The sequence below is a fragment of the Notolabrus celidotus genome, chromosome 1 (assembly GCF_009762535.1).
Source record: "Notolabrus celidotus isolate fNotCel1 chromosome 1, fNotCel1.pri, whole genome shotgun sequence".
In the NCBI taxonomy this organism is placed as follows: domain Eukaryota; kingdom Metazoa; phylum Chordata; class Actinopteri; order Labriformes; family Labridae; genus Notolabrus; species Notolabrus celidotus.
The window spans coordinates 7,798,471-7,821,009 of NC_048272.1; the positions used below are offsets into that span (position 1 = coordinate 7,798,471).

The 22,539-nt window shown below is 40.8% G+C and overlaps 1 protein-coding gene across 1 annotated transcript in view; it reads right to left on the reverse strand.

The window, feature by feature from the left end:
* erc2 (ELKS/RAB6-interacting/CAST family member 2) overlaps positions 1-21,529 on the reverse strand; it is a 41,714-nt gene extending 20,185 nt beyond the window's left edge. Inside the window, exons 1-7 of the mRNA XM_034705039.1 lie at positions 20,855-21,529; positions 8,647-9,081; positions 8,295-8,369; positions 5,568-5,723; positions 4,435-4,602; positions 3,746-3,913; positions 2,560-2,697 (exon numbers count right to left, since the gene is read on the reverse strand). Of these exons, the coding sequence (XP_034560930.1) occupies positions 2,560-2,697; positions 3,746-3,913; positions 4,435-4,602; positions 5,568-5,723; positions 8,295-8,369; positions 8,647-9,081; positions 20,855-21,529 (1,815 nt within the window). The remainder of the gene's footprint in view (positions 1-2,559; positions 2,698-3,745; positions 3,914-4,434; positions 4,603-5,567; positions 5,724-8,294; positions 8,370-8,646; positions 9,082-20,854) is intronic.
* Between the last annotated feature and the right edge of the window lie 1,010 nt (positions 21,530-22,539).

Here is a 22,539-nt window from a genome sequence, read left to right on the forward strand (position 1 = left end):
CACCCTCCACAACATTTAGGCATTAGTTCATCGCATAAGTTTAGATCATTAGATCATTAGATCAACCAATGATCAACCAGTTTTCTGAAATAGCTCAAAGGTGCATCTCATGAACCATCAACTGGCAAGTATACAGTATATATAGCCGAAGCACAACACAATGTTACAATGTCTGACAATGGAAGGAATTGGACTGGGTCAACAGCCAGAGAGAAGAAGAAGAGGAAGAGGAGTGAGGCTGCATGGTGGAGGAGTTGGGAGGCAAAACAGAGGAGGAGGCAGAGGACATATGTGCGTTCCTGTTGAGATAAGAGCCACAATACACTAAGGTGTAACATACAATAACTGTCATCAAAACTTTAGCCATAGTTTACATCAGAACATCCCTCCAGAGTACACTGTTATATTGACAACAGGACTAAACAATTTGACTGTCTTATCCGTACACAATGACACAAGAACTTGTCACTCTGATGGCACTGACATGTTCATTGACAGCTTGACACATATATTTACTTTTGAGAGATGAACTAAGGATTTTGAGCAAGATACTGTTTTTTGCATGTAATCCATGGTGTTTTGCTATTTGTATGAATTGTTTTGAGAAATACACTTACTGTTGCAAATGTCGAGGATGGTTCGACAAATGTACCAAAGCGACTGAGAAAAACTGTAATTTAGCACAGCTAAGCAGCTAGCTAGCATGTCTTTCTCTTTACCCTAGCTGTAAAAAGCCTGAGTGACAGCATTCAATACAGCTCCATAAATAAAACATTAAATATCATTTGCATGTAAAAACCACAACTCACCATTTACTGGGAGTTATGTGTTCGACTATTTCTTGTCTGGGAGCTGTAAACTCCCAGAGTCTCTGCTTCTTGCTTCGCAGATGGTATAGGCTTAATGTTTATTTTACAGTCCAAGCAAAATACAGAAATGCCAAAAACTGCACTTTTCCCCTGTTGTTACTTGAGGCTGTCTGCAATCAAGTAAATCCTGATGGAGGCCTGTGTTAAACTGCCCAATAAACAGTAGAACAAAAGTTTACAGCATGGTAAAAATGGTTTTGGTCTTTATAGGTCACTTCAAGACAAATTTATTTTTACCTCACTTTTAACTAAAATGATATTGCATCATTAAATCACAAGTCTTAAAGTGGTGCATAATTTGAGCTGTAGAAGTTTTAATATACAGGTAAGTGCTGCGAGCTGTCTGCTAGGTGCCACATCACAACTTGACATCTTGGATGTGTTTTTACTGTTGGTCCCTTTGCTGCTGACTTTTTCAAGAAAATAAGGATTGAAAAATGTTTTACAGTGTGGTTACTTGAACTCATCCTAGTGTAATAAATTAGCAGCAGTTAGCATGTATCAGTGTCTGTGTTTACCATACCAGGCTTATTAGCTTGTGCAGTGCTTCTCATAGATTGATATATTCTTGGCAGTCAGAATTTGTATTGGCCTTCTTTCTACAGGAAACATGGCTAGCCACAGTGATAGTGACAAGACTGTTTATTTAAAGTAACCAACTTTTTTTCATTCACCCACTGCCTGATCCTCTCAAAGAGATGTAGGTGAGCACCAATTTTGCAAAGTTCCACATACTCTCCTAGCTTCTTTAGCCTAACAAATAAACAACTCGAAAGGCATCCACTGTAAGAAAAAATCCTATTCTGTGGGAAATACTTTTTCTAACTCACAAATTAGCCAGGAAATGAATTATTTTCAAGCCTAGAGCATAAGAATTAACCCTCTTGTTATGTTGCGGGTCAAATTTACCCATTTTAAAGTTAAAAAATCTAAAAAATAATGTTAAAAGTATCATTTCCCTATGAAACTTCTTCTGCTTGGCTTAATTAGTGTGAACAACATATACAATGAAAATGGCTCATTTCACACATTTGCAATATGTACATTTGCACTACATAAAAAAAAAAGTATATATAATAAAATAAAATAAAGAAGAATCTATGTCATGTAAAACTATTGTATTTATATTTAGGGCTTTGAAATGTACATTAAAAAAGGTTTTAACATAAATTTTCATAAAAACAAGTGATATCCTCATTGAACCCTGATCTGTGAGAATTAAAAGAACTCCATTGCTCTAAATATTGATTTAAATGGTTAGTAATGGAGTTAATAATGAGATTTTAAAAAATGTGTATTAGGATTTTTTTGTGGTTCTGACACTTTTGGATCATTAAATATGCACCGAGTCAAGTTGTCCCAGGAACATTATTGCTGTCCCTAATAAACGAACATAACAGTAGGGTTAATATATTTGATCTCTGAACATTTACCAACTTCTCGCTCCTCTCAACATTTGACCTCTTGTCCAAACACGGACATGTCAGGCACCAAGAAATGAGGATGGACATGCCTAAAATACTGATGCTTTTGATGATGAGCAGATCCTCATCATGTTATCTGATTCATGTAAGTGGGACAGACACCTACTGAATGCTAATATTAAAGTAATCTCCGAAGTAAGAAAAAACTTGCAGCTGCTCACATCCAAAGTGAACACTGATCCTGATTCTTCAGTGCTGAAGCATACCTTCTCTGACAGTGCCTCCTCCAGGGTGGCCAGGGCAGTGTCTGTGTTACTGGAGTCGGTCTGCAGAGACTTGACCCTGTCCTTAAGATTCCCGAGCTGCTTGTCTTTATCCCGCAGCTGCTCCTGCAGGTTCTCAATCTAACAGGCAGGGAGGAGACACACGAAAACAGAAGTAAATAGCATGATCTCAAAACCAGAGCAGAATCTGAAGTTGGTGTAATAGCTGGACTTGGGAGATTACAAAAAGTCTTTGAAGTATAATTCCCTCTGCAGACACCCTCATGTAGAAAGTTTGAAAGCACTGAAGCTTTACAACAGAGCATTTATTTTCCAGGAGGAAACACATCATAACTGACAGAGTTTTCAAATGGCTTTGAGAAGCTGAATAGAATTAAGTAAAAATAAAGCTGCCAACTGTGAGAAGAGAGGAACTGAGCAGATGACTAACACCTGGAGACGGTAAAATATGTGTTCTGACTTAGTTGACGAAAGTCTATAAGTGACAACCAGATAAACCACATCAGAATAAAACACAGAAGTCGTCACAAGAGATGTCGACGAAAGAGATAAAAGTGGAGGGATGAAGAGCAAGAACAAGAGAGGAGGGAAAGAAGCAAAGAGAATGGGTGAGCAGGTCAGGGTGAGAGAGGGAGTAACACTGTGAGTATTTATAGCACACACACCATATGCAAGCACACACACGCACGCACGAGAGAGAGAGAGAGAGAGAGAGAGAGAGAGAGAGAGAGAGAGAGAGAGAGAGAGAGAGAGAGAGAGAGAGAGAGAGAGAGAGAGAGAGAGAGAGAGAGAGAGAGTCACTGAGGCAGAAATATCTTCTTGCTTGTCTTTCTATTGACACTTTCCCCCTGAGAGCAACAGCAACTCTTATTCTTAACAGAGAGGCACCACTCAGCTTTTTACTTTCACACTGTGACTGTTTTAGCCGAGGACACCTGCATTCTGACTGAACAACTCACTCCTATCCACATTGTCCTTTTCAAATTTCAAATGATATCAACAATACTATACAGAGCTACACATTACTGTTCACTGTAAAGTGATGATACAAAGGTAGGCAACACCTAGAAAATGCTTCAAGCATTTTTATGGCATTTCCCTAAGTTTGAATTCCCCTCCAACTTCAAATCTCCTTCAAAGATCGCAGAAACGGTTGCATGATCCTCACCTTCTTCTGCAGGACATTGATCTTCCTCTCTTTGACCTCCAGCATGTCCTTCATGTCCCTGATTTCTCCGGCGAGAGTGCCCTTCTCCTCCGTCAAGTCCTGCAGCTGTTTGGTTTTCTTGTTCAGGAAGGACTCCTTCTCTTCCAGGCGCAGGCGTAGCGCATCAACCTGAAGCATAAGACAGCCAAAACAACCTGAGAGGAAGTCTACACACTGAAGCAAGCTTGAAGAAAATAACATAAAGGTGGACCTGAATTTCAATTGTGTTAAAGAAACCTTTGTTTTTTTTATATTTTGGCAACGCCTTTCACAACAGTCGGTTCTAAATAATATGGGGGTTAGCTTAATATTAAGTCATTTGCTTTCTCATAAAGATCTTCAGTTAGTGCATTAAAATAACTGTTCAGCTCCCACAGTTTCTTATTTCCCAGGGCAGCTTTTTAGTGTTTTTGATATTTATTTCATGCACACTGACAGTACACTGTGTCATACTGCTTCTTTGGAGTCACAGCTCAGTTAGTTTTAAATCCCAAAATGAATAAAGAGTGTGTATGATTTACTTTTATAAGCCCCGGGCCCTGGGCAAGCCTGTGATTTGCTCAGCTTGGCTCATGAAAATCTCTGTGAGGCAGCGTATTGTTAGGTTGATTTACTGTATGTGTACAAACAAATGAAGGGTTTTTCATTACCTCTGTTTGCAGAATGGCAGCACGTTGCTCTTTGGCAGTGAGAGACTCTTTGAGCACCTCGATATGCTGTTTGCAGTCTGAGTTCTGGTTGTTGAGGGTCTCTAGTTTTGTCTGCAGGGCCAGCAGCTCAGACTCCTTTTTGGACAACTCCTGCTTCAGCTGGTCAATCTACACACACATGAAACACAACAAGAACCACCAGTTACATCAGCATTATGTTTTACCATCACAGCGTGGGCCTGTGTCCCCGCGTGAGTGTGTGTGTACATATGTTTGCCGACATAAAGAAAGAGTGAGGAGATTCTTTGTACCAAACGGAGAGCTAGTCAGCACAGCTTTTGTACTATTTTCATGAACACGCTTTTCTCTCATTAAATATGCATTTGGGACTGACTCCCCTGCATTTGTCATATATTATACATCATCTCTATACATGATTGATGAAAAGAGGTCTAAAAATAGAAAAAAACAAAACTGTAGCTGGTCTGTGCCGCGCTGACTAATGTAACGAGCAGTATGTAAACAGTGTCAAAGCTCTGGAGAGACATATGAGCCCCAGAGAGCGGCAGACACACACTTTGACATGATTACAGATTGAATGTAGGTGTTGTATGCTGTAACTACTGACATGCAGTAGCCAAAAAACAGAGAAGAGAAATCATGTAGACATGGAGTGTGGGCTGATCAAAACACTGACTGGTCTGAAAACTTAAGCAGGTGAAGTCTTCCACTCTGGGCAGATGAACATTCCACTCCTTGCAGATGTTGTGAATTACAATTGATTCTTTGCAGCAGGGTAAAAATATTCACTTTCATTAGTCATTATAAGGAGAAAACTTTGAGTATTTTATCATTCCATAGCATGCACTTGCTGATTCTGCCTTTTTTTTTTTTTGCTATTCACGGCACTAAGCACGTCTCAGAGGGAAGCACCTCAGATCGTTGCCAACAGGACACTTTGCTGATGACACTAAATGCTAATGCAGCTAATTTAAGCAACACTCTGCTTCATTTAGTGTTCTCCCGTCTGCACAGGTCTATCTGTACCCCGACCAACTTAATCCTTTGTGTTTTTCTGAAATATTTTCAAATAATCTTTCTGAAGGAGCATGCAAGGATCCGACGGTATCTACCTTTGTCTTCATAAACTTAGAGTGGTTCTTGTAGACCTCCATCTGTTTGATCTCCTCCTCTCTGTCCTCTGTGTTCAGTAAGCCGTTCGCCTTCAGCATTTGGATCTCATCCTCCAGATCCCGAATGTTGCGCTCCAGAGAGGCAATTTTGGTGTCCTGCACACAAACATCCAGAGGAGACACACCTCAAAACCCTGACTGGCATGTCCACAAGTTGCATGCTGCAAATAAATCCTCAAGTAGAGACAAGACTCCAGGACAGACAGAGAGACTGACAACAACAAGGCAAGACAAAAAGAGAAAGAGTGGAAGAGAGATATAGCAAGAAGAAGAGAGACTAGTAGAAGCTCTGTGTTATGGCTGAGAGCAACTGCAGTATCTGTCGGTGAAATCAGAAGCGTCTACCCAGCTCCTTGCGGCGGCTCAGAGGATTAATCACCATTGGGAAATATTGAGCACACATCCAGCACGGAGAGATCAGCCCGGACCAGAGAGGAACGTGCAGGGGGGGAAGGCAGAAAAGTAACTAGACGTAGCTTTTGGCGTAGTTGCTTGCAGATCAATGCAGAATCCAGTCTCTGGACTGCAACTGTGAGCGCAGCTTTAGCTTCACGGCTTTTTAAATAAATAATACAACGTCTTTAAGATTAGCCATGGTCCATCTCCCTCTCCAGCAGAGCATGGAGCAACCTTGTTCCTCCCTCTCTTTCTCTCTTTTTGTGTCTCTCCTCCTCTCTCCTTAGTGGCTCTGAACTTGTGAACTTGTGGCCGTTAGCAGGGTCAGTATTTGCCCAAATGAGGACTGACAGATTATCAAAGAAGGATGTACGGTGTTAACGTCAATGCATGGGCGCTGCACATGTACATGCACTTGCGGTTGCATCTCACCTCAGCCTGGGTGTTACAAGACGAACATCACTGAACTAATATCGCTGAAATAGATACAAGACATCGTACCTTCACTGGAGGGAGATTTTATTCCATCCACATGTAATCAGCGACCTGGTCAGTAAATCTTGCTCTTTATCTCGCTTTCCCTGCCTCTGTGTGTCTCTATTTCCATTTATCTTCCTGCATACTGGCCTCTCACTGTCATAAACAACCACACCTGTTTCCATGGCAGCAGCAGCAGGCAGGCTATATACTGTGCACTGTCTCTGGTGAGTGAGGAGGAGAGGGTGGGAGGGATGTAGGGGAGTGAGGGAGGGAGGATTATTCGTGCTTCCATCAGCACCAGCATCAACACAGCAGAGGGAGAGAGCAGCGGGGAGAGATGCAAAGTCTTCCAACATAGGACAGCAAAGGAAGAGAAAGGGAGAGGAGGAGGAGGAAGAGGAGGGAGAGGAGGGAGAGGAGGGAGAGGCGGGTGTCCCCTTGCCCTGTATGCAAATCAACAGGATCCCTGAGCACAGAAGTCACATGACTGTGCCGTGCAGCGGAGGCTGAGGCCTGCACAGCGCAGATCCAGCAGAGTGGGGCTGTGTCAGCTCAACGATGATGTCATGATTTATTTTGAGGAAGTGATGTCATGCCTCTGCAGTGGATGTTGGTGTGTGTAGTGGTACAACACATGTTGTACAGTTTGGCATAGCATGTGTTTATCTTAACACACATACAGTAAACAGGCATGTCTTCATGTGACAGCTGCAGGAGTTTGAAAGAATAGCTGGTGAGGGAGTGTTAGATTTAATTCACATGAGCAGACAGCCAAAATAGTGATGGGTGGGGTCTCTTTAAATGCAATCTCAGTGTATCTTTTACATCAATTTAATATATTTAGATTTTTTTATATCAAACTATAATAAATACATGTAGATTTCCCGTACATTTCCAGTGGAGTTCTAAAGATACATAAAACATTACTTACACACAATGTTCCTGTTTAATCACAGCTAATTAACCTTATCATTTAATGTAAGTTATTCAGAACAGGCATGAAAGATATACACAATTTTACAGTTTTATATTTTCTAATTGATGTTGCATATTTCATGTATAAACTAGTTTGGTATATATGAAGACTTTTGAAACTTAAAAATGAACATGCTTTAAATGCTCATCTGCACAAACCTAAGCTAAAATAATGAGAGTGCAGTCTGTGTTGTTTGCAAACACACTGTGATGTTGAAGAGTAGGTTTTTAAAACTGAATATGCCAGAGTTCCTGTTCTTGTCACGAAACAGGGCTGATGCCACTCGGCATGACCGGCTGTTGCGCCTTTTTGGCTTGCACATCAGCTGAAACATTGTACAGTAATATTGATTCTTGTTGATGTTTACACAACTGCTTTGTGACCAGACACACAGCGTGTGTGTGTTTGCCAGACGAGATAGAGAAACGTGTCAGTGTGTTTACTATTGACTCAGCTGCTCATGATCACAATGACAACAATGGATTCAGGGAAGCACACACACACACAAAGCGTGGGCCTCTGTTTAGACGTGCAGCAAGTGTTCAAGTGCCAGTGACTCAAATACACATGAATGTGAAATCAGCCTTTTAACATCTGCTTTAACCGGACTGGCCATGATCAGCTTATTTGTTGGCATAGTCACAGCCGGAGGAACCTTCATATCAAATATAACAAATTAAAATGACTACATCTGGATAAAACTGCCTTTATTTACTCTATGAAGAGCTGTTCTGAATAATAATTAGAGGATTATTTTACAAGATGACAGCTACAGGTGGATGAGTCAAGCAGCATGTTGTGATTGAGTTTCTTACTTTCATCTCTATGATGGTCTGCAGTGCCTTGGTTTTGCTTGGATCCTGATGCAGCTGGTTTCTTCTGTGCAGTTCCTTTCAGGAAAGATACAACAACATGTGTTACCACTACAGCAGAATCTGTTTCATTCTCTATTCTACAAAACTACCAAACAATGCATCTAATGTTTGTCATACATGTGAAATATTTCTGAAAAGAGATCCATTATTTACTAATATAATATAGACTTGACTTTACCAGCACTGCCATCTAGTGACAAAAGATTTAAGAAACATGGGCTTCTTATGACTTCTTTTCTTGTACTGTGAATCTAATATATCCATATCAACATGACCAAAGGTTATAAAGTACCTCTCTAAGATGGATGTTCTCCTTCTCCTTCTGATCCAGAATGACCTCCAGGTGTCCCAGCTGGGCCTCAGCCTCAGCAATGCGCCTGGCTCTCTCTTGCTCCTCCTCCTCTGACGCTCTGCCCGAACCTGAGGGCAGCCCTTTGCTCTGCAGCATCTCCAGCAGCTTCTTAATTGACTCATCCCTGGCGCCCAGTGTCTGTTTCTGGGTCTCGATCCTCAACTCCATCTCCTCCAGGGTCTTTCTGAGCAGGAACAGCTCCTTGGCCTGCCTGTCGTGTTCGGCTTGCAGTCGGCGGAAGTTCTCCTCTGTCAGCTCGATGGTGGTGAAGTGGTCGAGGGCGGAGCGGTTACCACCCTCCTGCTGCAGCAGGTGGTTTAAGTCCCGCTGTGTGCGTAGCTCGTCCTGTAGAGCCTGGATGGTCATCTGGAGATGCTGATACATGACACATGAATACACACACAGAGACTCAACAATTATTGAACTTGAATAAAAAGGTTAAGAGTGTTTCAAGATAACACTACACTTATAAAAAAAAAACGTTCTGATATTCTGTTCCCACGTTTCTGTGGAAAAATACAAGTCGATCATGTGGGGCGTGTCACTTACCCATCTTTTGAGGCAAACAGGCTGCTAACAACTTAAACTGACACACAGTTTCACGTTTTCTTTATTCTGGAACAAGAATCAAAATTTCTTGAATAGATATCAAGGAAATAACTCACTGCTTTCTCATAAATTGTATGTGTTGCAAATAAAATCTCTTCTTTTAAAATTGTGGGCACAGTTAATGAGTGTTGTTAATTGTGTTTTGAAGCAGGAGACCATCCTGATACTTCGCTGCAGTGAAACAGAGGTCTTTGGTCTCCGACACACTCAGCGTGAGAGGCCTGGATACAAACGCTGTCAATCAAATGTCAGATGGCGTATAAGTGAAAAGGGATCTCTAAGCTAACTGAGCACTGGGTGTAAAAAGATGGAATGCCTATGATTACCTGAGATAATATGGAGGGCAAAGTTTTGTAGAGGATTAGAGGATTAGTGTTGATTTTTTGTGTCCAGAATAAAACAAAAACAGATACTGCACTGTCCATAATATCTTATTGTCTGTAGGTGTTTTGGTTCTGGGTTGAGGGGAACAACTTCAGGGCCGAGTTTCTGTCAAAGATTGAAGAAGGCTTTGGGTTGCCAGTTGAAATTTTCTTCAAGTAGATATTTCCAGAGTGAAATCAATCTACATCCAGAAAATGGCCCGATCAGGACAAGGAGGAGGGGAGACAGATTCTTAAACTAAAATAAGATCCACATTACAGGCAGTCTAGGTTTTTAGGGTTTGTGGTACTACAGAGGGATGGAGCACCAGACACATTTGGATTCACACCACTGAACAAACCTATCACTTTGTATAGTTTCACAGCATTTGTAGGGGAAGATATGAGGTTTCACAAGTAAAGGAGGCAGGCTGTTCTGCAGGAGGTAATTGTCTCCTCTGAAAGGTTCAGGTTGTAATGGTGAAAAGGGATTGCCAGGTGTCTGAAAATACACGCCACACTGCAGGTGACTCTATGTTGTGCACACAATACGTGGTGCAAACATAGGGACAAACCTTAGTTCTCCTGGACTCCAGCAGCTGCAGAGCATGGGCAGAATGAACAGAAAAAAACAAATGTATGGTAAAAACAGAGCGTCAGAGCATGAGGCAACAGAGAAGGATGATCAACACAAACCAGCCAAAGTTTAAAACAAGAGCCACCTATCAGTCAGTCCAGCTGTGTGGTTATCTGCCCTCAGCCGTCAGTCAGAATATCATATTCATAATATGCAGACAACATTTGACTTGATGATAAACCTTTCTGGAATGAGATATGTGGGTCAAAAGGGCTGATGCTTCTTAATGTCCTACAAAAGCAAACAACCAGTAGCAACAACATTGATAAGTTCTATATTATGATTTTACATGCCTGTAACCACTGAGAGGGGTAGCTGTCAAACCAGTCGATTGATAGTACACTGAACAAACAGCCTCTCTTTACATGTTCAACAGCAAATACTCACAGTGAGTGAGACATCTGACAATACAAAATGTAAGGATGAGATTTTTTTTGTCCCAAAAACTTCCTTGGGATGTACAAGGGGGATGGACAAGGTTGTGACAAGAGGGCCAAAATCAACAAACACTGAAATCCCCACAGCAGCTTTAGATTAATTTAAGCATGTCTCATGCAGATCCTACAGCTTACAACAATATACACATATAATTTAAGAAAAAAGTATCACTTCTTTTTCTACAAGTAATGTTTTTCTTTTTGATTTCATTAGTCCATTTGGATATGGCTGAGTCTACCTCCAAGCAACAGGCCAATTATCAAGTAAAAGTTTTCATCAAAAAGAAATACATTTTTTTTTCTGTGCTTGAAAACAAAAAGATTATTCAAATGTTTTAATCTGGTTTCCAGAAGCATCTCAACGCAAAGATTTTCTTGCTCAAGGGTATTAACAACCTTTTAACGGCTGACCTGTTGGACAGACTGAAACAGCAGCTTGTGTCTAAGTGTGAACAACCATGCTCTTCATTTTCTTGTTAGGTTTTAGTACCATATCTATTATCTTTCTGCTGCCTACATTATTGTGATACATGGTGTCTTTTTTTTTTTCATTTTTATACTGATGATACCTCAATTTATCTGTATATTTTCAGCATCTGTTGTGCAAACATTTGTTCACAAATTGTGAAAAAAACTGCTGCATATCTATTATATAGATGCTAATCTTCCCTTACAATAAGTTCCCTCACAACTCTATTTTAGAAGAGAACCATTGCTGCATTCTAACCCCCCCAATGCCTGGTTATTGTGGATTCAGCCACAATTTATCTAGAGTTGAGACAGATTTTGCAATGTTAGACCAGGCTAGCACACCCAATGTATTGAGGTTATAGTCCTAAAACTTGCAGCCCTTTGCCCAATATGATTCTCAACTCTTTACAAGTGTTCTACTCTATCCACTATCCCATCCTCTCTGGAAGAAATATAAAGAAGTCCAAAAATAAAACTTTAAAAATTATGATAAATCATAGAACCAAGAATTGTGCTGGAAAGATTGTTCACTGTGGTCCAAGTGCCTTCTGGTAGTCTGGTGTGCAACTGCTCTAAAAAGGTACGTGAAGCAGTGCAGTCTGCGTGTTAATAAGCATGGCAGGGGGTGCTTCAAGAGAAGAGCAGGAAAAAATGAGGATTTTACTCCAGTTAGATGGTGCAGGTGTTTGTAGTTATTTGGATTATTTGAGTCATGTCCTGCACATTGCCTGCTCATGCTAATTATGATTAGCTGCTGTGTTGATAACCCACTGTTGTTTTGTATACCAACTAAAGGGACAGTATGCTATTACTTCTATTATTCACTGCATTTACTAATATAACTCTATTATGCAGAAGATATTTAAGTTAAAGAGATCTCCAGCATCTAGTGTGTTCCTAACGACACCCAAAGGTGAACATCACTACTAGTTAATCAACACCTCAACAGTCCTAGTGAATGCCTATTCAACAAACTGTGATCCATCATCACTCTTGTTTAAGCCTCTTCACACCGACTCCTTAGTATGTTTAAGAAGAAGCTCTAATACTGATTACTTTTAATGCTTTCATTTGCCCTGCTGTATCTTTGAACTCTCAGTACAACAAAAACTAGTAAATACTTTGTGGTCCAGTGATGGAGCTTCTCCTATCTGGTTTGAAGGCTGGCTGAAAACTAAAGGAACTTGAGGATTTTTGGGAAGAGCCCCGAGGCTTTGGACCAATCTGCCTGAAGAAATCGGGTCGGCTGAGTCAGTGAGACTCAGGTAATGTGACTGAGTCAGTGTCTTATATTTGAGAGCCTTCCCTGATTTTACTTCATACTGAAACTATAATTTATTTATCTTGAAAATATTTTGCTTTTTTCAATTATTTTCTTTACCTACACTGCAATTGTACCTGTCCTTACAACCTGTCCTTTCAACCATATGATTATAGTACCTGTCTAAAGTCATTCGTAATGTGGATTGGAAAATATCTATACATTTGTAATGATTGTTTTCATTATACAACTGTACGTATTCACAGCTCTGATTTAGTGAGGCTATGAACACAACAGGATAAAATACAGTCGTAATATTTGAACACGATTGATGAGAAATAAGTAAAAAGATTTTTTGTTAGAGATGGAGGAGCTGTTTGTTGCACATAGTATAATGGTTGCATGATAAGATTGTGCTCTCCCAGCCACAGGGGGGCACTGTTTGTACAAGCAAAAGCAGCCGATGAATTTTCTGCTGACTGCAGGACTGCTGCCATCACCCTCTATAGTTCTTGTCCTTTTACTCAGTGCTTTTTCATTATTACATTCACTTGTTCTTATTGTCATCACTTGACAATATAATTGGCAGTAAATCAAGGATCTGAACATCATCATAACCTGAACACTTATTTTTTATTGAAGTTTCCATTGAACTATCTCATATGTAACATAATCTTTCATGAAATAATAATTTGCTACCAGGTAAACACATCTGAATAACCATAAATAAATATAAAACGTAGACCTGATCACACCTAACCAATGAAAAGGCTGACTGATGCTTGGTTTTCATTTACCATGTTGAGAAAAGGTCTCTATAAATAATGGTTTTCTGTATCCTGTCTGGGTTAAATCAATATAACATGACACCGAGCAGTTTTTAAACCATTGAACAGAAACCTTTTCCCTCTATCTTTACATCTTATCATTTTCATCTCACCTGACTTTACTCCCTCTCTGTTCCTCATCAGTGCTCCCTCGCTCCGTCCTGATCAATAACCTGTCGTCTTGGAACTAAACTACAGGAGACAGTCCAATGATACCATTTGCATAATTGCACAGTGGGTTGAAATGACTAAATGGCTGTTCCTTCCTAATCCCCCCCAACCTTTAAATCAGAATAGTATCACTTCCTGTGAGTCAGTCATGACTCAGCAGACGTTGATCTTGTGGTCAATCTGCCTTCTTTTACTGTATATCCTAAAATTATCTTCCAGGACTTTTGCAAAGCCAAGGCCTGATGTCTAGCTACAGTGCTCCCCCCACCAAGTGACTGACACCTGGGGCGTTCAGGGGTAACTGCATGTCAAAAATCCTTTAGTGCAGAAACACAAAACCTTTCTGGAGATGCAGAGTCACATCCTGACTTTCCCAAAAAGACCCATCTCAAGTTGCAAAACTGTATACGGCTTACATGTAGGTCAAAAACATGTTTTTAAGTGGGGAGTTGAATTAGCTCAGAGGAAACAGGCATGCTGGAAGCATTGATTCCCTGTATTAAGACCAAAGACTGTATAAAAAGATGGACCTAATGACAGGTCCACAAAAAATGCTAAAATTGAAGCCAAAATAATTGGAGCTTCTTCTACTGGCTGCAGTATAGGTCATAATGCCTGCCTCCTCCATGCTTACAGATGAGGCATAGGTCAAACTTTAAAATCAGAAAACAATTCTAATGCATTTTCTTAATCATGGTTGCTATCATTATGGCCAGTTGTTAACATGCTAGCATGTGTCATAGCATTCACTTTTCTAATAAGTTTATGTGTCATTAGTTAGTTGATGCTATAAAAAGGTAGAACACCATGACTGACAGCTCTGTTTACAAATGTGTCTCCTTTAGCACTGTGTGCACCAGATGAGAAAATGTAACAAACACTATCACAAGAGTCAGTGAACTTTCCACAAATGCAAGTGTCTACCTGAAATGAACTGGAGAAGCTGTTACAGTGTAGTCTGCGCTGACATGAGGGCTCTTTCGTGTTTTATCTATGTATTAAATGTGGGTTTTGATCAGTGGAAGAGGCTGGATGTCAAAACCTTAGCTCAGTTAGCCAACTACTGTGCAGACTATGGCTCCAAATGTTAGAACCAAACGGCAACCTCGGTCTAAAAATATGAGTCCAACGCGGAAGTGCTAAAAACTGCAATTCATTGAGGATCCGCTTGAGGCTGACTCCGGAAGTACTGGAAACCACATACACACCAGTTCAAAAATGCCAATCTTTACAGCAGAAATAAATATGTTTAGAGCCTGGTGCAAAACACGAGTGTAGTCTGGATAGCTCATTTCTCGATCGGCACACACTGTACTGGGGCTGAATTTTTTTCGAATGCAGCAATTTCGAAGATATTGAGATTACGATTCTTCCAATGAGAGGCACAGCTGACTTGATTGACAGGCGGGAACACTGTAGCTGTTGGCTAGGAGGCTCAAAGCCCGCCTCTTTACGGCACACTGTCTCGACAGCAGCAATATGGCTATTTTATACAGTCTATGGTTAAAACCAGCACAAAGTATTGGTGCTCGTGGTGAGGGGTGTTTTGACATCATTTTTGCACAATTGGGGTTGATGGAGAAGCATTGCCATTAATCAAAATGTATCTGTGCTTTTTGCACCCTAACATGCTCTTAGTAGCACTGAACATAAGTGAAGCTATTTGTGACAGCAATGTCAATAGTTCCATACAACATTTGACCAAATGATGGGCTATGATGAATGTTTTGAGATAAACATATTTTTGTTGCCTGAGGATAACACATATCTTGACAACATTTTGTGGCAATTTATCCTTCAGGTGCAGTTATTTTAGTCTGAGCTAAAGTATATTTACACCTTCACACACTCTGCTGTGAAAGTGTTGGCTTCAGGGACATGTTTACAGCTAATACATTAACCTAATTTTTCTCTGTATGCAGATTGAAACTGGTCATATCCAGTTGGTTGTTTGCTTGTCGTTGTTTTTTTAAGCAGGCCATAAAGGCACCAGCAGCATTATGTGTGTTGTACAGTATATGTGTGTGCATTAAGATGACAGTGGGTGTTTTTATATGACAGATGGACAGCTCCACAGCACTGAGTCAGAGCAGCCTACAGCTTGCTACATCCCTAATCTCTGTGTTGTACGTCGTGATGACTGACAATATAGAATTACACCCACAGCCGTGGCAGAAAACCTGGTATTTATTCATGTATACGCTCATCTAAAAGTGAGGCAAAAGCTGCTTAAATGTTACAATTTAGGGAAAGCGCACACAAATTACTGTAAGTAACAATGAAACAGAACTCTGGTTTATAATTTCTTTAAAAGACATATAAGTGCCTTACTGTTTACAGTGTCTGAGGGTTAAACATACATACTAACATATATGTTTCAATATGACATAGAGAAACTCAACTAATTTGACAGTATGGCCTGTTTAGAGGTGTTGGGGAAACATATGTGAAATAAGTTGAGCTGTGGGTGATTCCAGAGAGAGCAGCATGAAAAGTCTGGGCTGAGGAGTTAAAAAATGTGTGACACATTTATAGCTTCTCCACATCTCTGCAAGACACTACATACCATATGATCAAAACATACTAGCATCTTTGAACCAAACTAAGATGTAAATTAGCTTTAAGCTAACTCTGGTACAAGGCATCAAATGGAAACATATGTTCAAAATTGTACATGGTCTCTTTATAAATAAAGAGCAGCTTCATAGATGTTTGAAAGACCAAGCTTTTGAGTAACTGAAAATCAGAACAAACCAGAAAAGGAAGCGCTCATTGCTGTGGCGCATTAATGTTATATCATTTCATAGAAGTGCACTGCTGATTTAGTGGAGTATTTTAATAAAATGAATGCTAATTAACAGCATACAGTCAAAAGGCTGCCTTCAGCATCCTCAAAGGAGACACAATGCAGGCTGTGTTTCAGGTTGTTAACCTTTTATATTAATATTTTCAGCATTTTTGCATTATTGGAAGGTTATTAACCTTCTGCATATATATCAACACTCTTAGGGGGAAATACAGCCTATACATGCATTACATATGTAAGGCTCTGGTTATTGGCTAATGTATGATGAATCACAGTCATTTCATTTATGCTGCGTATTAAATCTCTCACTTGAAACCACTCAATGATACCCAGCCTCTAGTTAATGATGAGGTGAAGTCATAATTTCACAGTGATTTTGCATGAAAACCAGACAGCCTGTCTACCAGTGTGGGCAATCAATAAACCCATTCACTGAGTTTAATTTACAGCAATGCCACCAAATAAATGCTTTCAAATTATACAAAACAATGAAACAGGAAAATGTTAATTTTTAAGACATTTTGAGACACAAACTATGACAACAGCTCTACATTTTCATTGAGCAGGTGCTTTTGTCCAAGGATACTGTCAGGAGGGAACAATGTAACAAATGCCAAAAAAACAGCCCCAAGTCAGATTGGGCACAGGTGCTGAGAGACAGTGCACAGGGTGTGTAGAAGCATCAACATCATCATCATGAATATCCTAATCCTAAAATAACTCTTTCACTTGAGCAGAGTGTGGTCCTATTTAAGGTCAGGACAGACAGTCAAAGTGGGTATCCTGTTGCTAGGAGAGTTGAGAGCCACTGAGAGCTTAGACCATGCAGAGCAGAGAAACAATGGTAGTAATTTTTTTGCAATCTATGTGACTTATATTGAGTTTAATGCTGCAGACTTTAGCCGAGATATACAGGTAAATAAAACCCAGATATTTTTGGTCATTCTTCTCCTTCTGCTTAGGTCACCTTCCTCTCTTTCACTTCTCACGTGACTTCATTATTCCCACAAACCTTGTTGTTTTTGTCATTATGTTTTTACCTCTAAATTATCAAAAACTTAGCTAATGTGGATGTGCTTTTCGCAGGCAACACTAAGTGATCAACCTCCTGAGCCCTGGTAGCAACTAAAAAGAAAGAATGAAACCACTGTTGTTGCTAAATCCTTTTTTCATGTTCAAAAAGAGAATACATCTTTATCATTAGGTTCTCACCTAACTTGCCAAGATGGACATTTTTTTTGCTCTGATCTAATCTTAAATTGTGCTTTACTGGAAAAAGAGACACGTCTTATCCCCTTGACTTTGTTCTCTCATCCTCCACTCCCACCTTAATCTTACAAGCCTTGCTCTCAGTAAATGCCTCTCTGCTTCTCTGCATTACACCTCATCCTGTTGAGATGAACTGAGGGAGAGAAACCTCCTTTCATCACCTTCCTGTCCTCTGTGTGAAGCAGCAGCCATCTTATGCACTCAGCTGAGGGAGTGTGATGTGCTGTTTGAATGTTCATATGATACTTCCTGTGTCCACATGAGTTTACAATGTCATGACATTAATACAAACATCAATACCCTTGCTCATCATGTATATATGACAGCTGCAGGCTTGTTTGCAAACCAATGAACATATTAGATCCATGCCCATGTGTAGTGTGTGCAGCTGCAGCAACACCAAATATGCTGAATTCCATTGACAAAAAAACATTGAGACTCTACCTCCCTCACATTAAATGCAGCCTGGTGTTTATGACTAAGCCTATACACACATTAGCAGCTGGCACAGCTACATAGGGAGGAAATCAAAATATGTAGAACCCCTGTTCACATACAGTACTAAACAGAACACCATAGAGCTTACATGGTACACACATACAAAAGTAATGTATGTGCACCTGAATCCACCTGCACATAAACAAACACTTTTTCACAGGTTCACACTTTAATTTCCCTGTGAAATACAACAATCTGCAGCTCACAGTAAGGAATGAAGACATGTGTTATATGTGAAGCTCTATGTCCATGCACAGACAGAGCTGTGTCATATGGAAAGCCAGGCCTCCATTTTGGGGATTGCATTGATGTGGGCTGACTGGCTGGCTGAGCAGCAGTGGTCATGACTCAGACAGATATGGTACGCTCTAGCTCACACACTTCCCTCCAGCGGCTCCCGTCCAGCTTCAGCACGACAAAATATTCTGCTGAATTCAAGTCGAATGGTTCAGCTTTGTAGCAGCATGTGCCAACTGCAAAGTTTATCAAAAAAGGTGCTACATGGAACAATCCTAGACTAATCATTTCCTCAAGTCATGACCTTTGACTGTCTTCATTAAAGCTCTTATGGTTATGTTTGGTTTTTCTTAGTTCATTCTGTGCTTTACAAAACAGATTAAAGATAAAGTGTAATGCCTGAATGGATTCCTCTTGTCCTTAGATGTGATAAAAAAAGAGGGGAAAATTCCCAGAACTTATTTTTCAGAAAATAAATAATGCATAACATTTGCTCAAGCTAATTGAAGCCTGAAGCAACTGATGCAATTGTAAACGACGCTACAAGACAGATGCAATGATTGGCCTGAAATCACTCCAATATTAATGAGGCAATTTGCTCCTCAGTCAGCCTCCAAAACCAAGCCACTGTAAGTTTACACTAACACATGGATGCCTCAAAGCCCAGAAATCAAGATAGAAAAGACCAATTATAGCAGCAAGGCACATCTACCTTTTATTAGCCCTCATACTTCATTAATGAACCCTACCAGAAGGGTTATAAATATATGCAGTGCAGAGAGAACACTGACAAGGTTGAGGATAAAAAAAAAAGTCTTCTGTTTGAGCAAAAAGGTATGAAAGCCCACACTGTACAGTTTTTACATTCTTCTGGACAAATTCAGTTCTTACAGTGTGTGGAGCCAAGCTAAAAATACACACAAGGATTCACGCTGAGTTTTTTAATCACACAGAACACAACGAATAAGTGAGATGATGAATGGCTTGGGCCTTGCCAGTTGCACACTCTCTGCCTAGACACTGTCCCTGCACATCTACATGAAACATTAAGATATAAAGGAATCAAACTGCCTCTGGATCTGCTCTAAGGATCACCAGAAGGTAAAAACCTTCCAGATGTGAGGCAGAGATTATCTCGTCCAGCCCTTTAGCAGCATGGGAGCTGGAAACCCTTTGACTCCAATCCAGAATCCAAACTCTATGAATTTCAGACGGGAATGCTAACCACATTCACAAATGCAGACAGGCAGGTCCTTTTTAAGGGTCATATTAATGGTATCCTTCTATGACCTTGTAAGGCGGAGTGACAGTGTCTGCCACTTTGAGTAATGGATGGCCTACTGGCTGCTCTGTGGTCAACAGCATCACTCAAGCGGACTGACACAAACGCAGACACAACTGAATAAAGAGCGCAATCAGCTGGCAAAATTCAACCTTTACATTTCTTGAGGTGGTGAGCAATTTCGCTGCATCATTCCAGTCTGCCTCGAGAAGGAAAAAAATGCTGTAAAGCTCAAAAAAGGAAGAAAAGAAAATATGCTGACTGCTTTCACATTCTGCTTGTGTGTTGTACACTTTTCCTTGCAACCTAAATATTAACTATGTGAAGTATCCACCATGCTTTATATCCAAACTTCTTTACTAAAGTCAGCTATGACTATTTGTGGTCAAATAAATCCCATAGACATAGCTTTCAATTTCAAAGGATGATGTAATCCTGTAACTGTGATTTAACATAAAAATCAATCAAAAGACCATACTGAACAGGACTTAAGTTTGGCGTTTCTAACTCAACATTATTTCTACACTTGTTTTTTCAATTGACATACAGTTTAAGTCAGAAAATAACTGACCTTATGTGCATACTTGAAGACAGAAAGGCCCAGATGAACAAAGGCAGATGGCGAAAGATGATCAAAGTCACAGCGAGTAAAGGAAAGACAGTGGGAAAGGGAAGTAGGAGAATGAAAGAGAGAGAGAGAAACAGAAAGTGTTTAAGCATCTTTGACATTTGTCTCTAGGCCTTGTGCCTACTGTTGTCAGTTACTGATTGAACTGGGCCATGACAACACCACAATGAGACAAACAGAAAAAAACTCCTGACACCTCACAATCTAGGGCCAAAATCAGAAAACCTTTAAAAGGTTGTGGCTGGACTGTATATAATAATAAAAACAATCACAGTGAGAGGTTTTCATTGACAAAATTGTGAGTACTGAGATAGTTACACACAAGGTACAAAGCTGATCATATAAACTCAGATTTCGAAAAGTAGATTATAGATAACCTGATCGCAATGTTTTGTGTTTCCTGTAGCTCAAGTGGACTCTCTAACATTGATTCTGCACTAGAGGAGAGTGGGTGTTAAATATTAATGTTTGCTAAGAACTCTTTCCAGAAAGGTTTCTACAAGTACTGAAACACATGAAGGCAATTCTTGGTCTGAGGATGACAGCGTTCTATAGCAGACAAGGAAATGGTGAAAGAAAAAAAGGCGACCACAGACAGGAGAAATTCACTGCAGTAATGTGTGGATTAAGACAAGAAGAAAGACTGGTCTCACCTGGTTCTCCTCATGAGTGACTCTCATCTGCTCCTTCAGGATGGATGTGCGAGCTGCCTCTTCCTTCCTCATGATCCTCTCCTTCTTCAACTCAGGACTCCAGAAGCTTTTGATGCTGTTGGTGGAGGATCCCAACTTACTGTCCTTCAGGTCAAGCTCTCTGCGCAGCAGCTCATTCTCTCTCTGCATGTCCCTGAGCTGGGCCTGCATCTCCAGCAGCTCCCCCCCACTGCCCCGTACCGCTTGCCTTAACAGGGCAGAAGGCACCCCCTGGTGGTGGTGGGGATGCAGCATGGAGAGGGAGCCCAGGTCACTGTAAGACAGCAGGTCAGCATGGTGAGGCAGCCCCACAGAAGCAATGTTGGGACTGCTGCCCATGGCTGTGACGCGGCCCCCGTACATGGCCCGGCTGGTGGCGCGACCCAGAGTCATAGTGCCTTTTGGGTAGGTGGCAGTGGAGCCCACGCCCTCGTGGTCGCTCAGGTACATGGGCCCCGAGGTGGCGTAGGCAGCGTTGAGGGACTGGATGTTCTCCATGGAGAGCGTCTTGCCCCCCGCACCACCCCCGCCCCCACTGTTGGCCCTCCGATGGCCCAATCTGGGGGACCTTGGCAGGCGCGGGGACCGTGCGGGGCTGCTCTCTATATGGCCTACGGCTCTGGCACTGCCGTACATGTCCTGTGATTCAGTGTTGTAGCCACCAGAGGGTCCTTAACGGGAGCGCGCTGAAATGAGGCTGCTCTGACTCTCTGAACCGCACATGGGTGACTTATTTCATGCCTTAATAAAGTGAGCACATCAAAGTCAGATCTAAGAGAAACAGGAAAGACACACCTGTTAGATGAAGAACCACTTTGTCAGATGAAAGGCACAAAAAGAAAAGCATACTGTCCAAAAATACAGAGTGGAAACCTTCAGAGACTGAGCAGTTTAATACAAACAGAGCTGGCCTGCAAGATGCTGCAAACAGAGGAATAAATAGTTCACTTAGCTTAAGGACTCTATTAGTTAACATCAGCAGCCAACTGTCACATTGTGCTCAGCTCCTATTTCAAATGGCCAGAAGGAATTTCCCAGCATCATCCTGGATGTCCCGCTGGCCAACATTTATCTATATCCCTTTACAGCTGCTTAAAGAGGCAGGAAAGTCAAGTACAGCTTTACAGCCTCACAGTGCACCAGCTAAATAATGGACTAATTAAAAGACAGGACTCAATATTCAACTTGAATTAACCCCCTGATTGGCCATCAATCGGATGGTCGCCAATCATTTTGTATTGAGTAGTTGAGGAAATAATGTTTGTAGTGAGTCCTGAACTGTACAGCCAAATTAACAGTTGAGTAAGATGCTAACCAGTTTGGCTCCTGAGTTAATCAGGTACTGTTACAAAGTCTGTACAAAGCCAAAGATGTTTCACAGTGAGATTATTACTTTCAAATATGTTAGAGACATGACTGAACCAAAGTTAAAAAAAATCATACGTTATCCTATTTATAATTTTAATTAAAATATGATAAAATGCTACAGATCTCGCAGGCTAACAAGGGGAAATAAATGGAATATTTAATTTTAAATGTTGAAGTAATGGTTCTGCCACAGCCACCTTGAATAAATCAGAAGATAAAGCACTCTCTGTGATATATTGAAGCTTGAAATGACACATACTGGAAGTGCCGTTATTGCA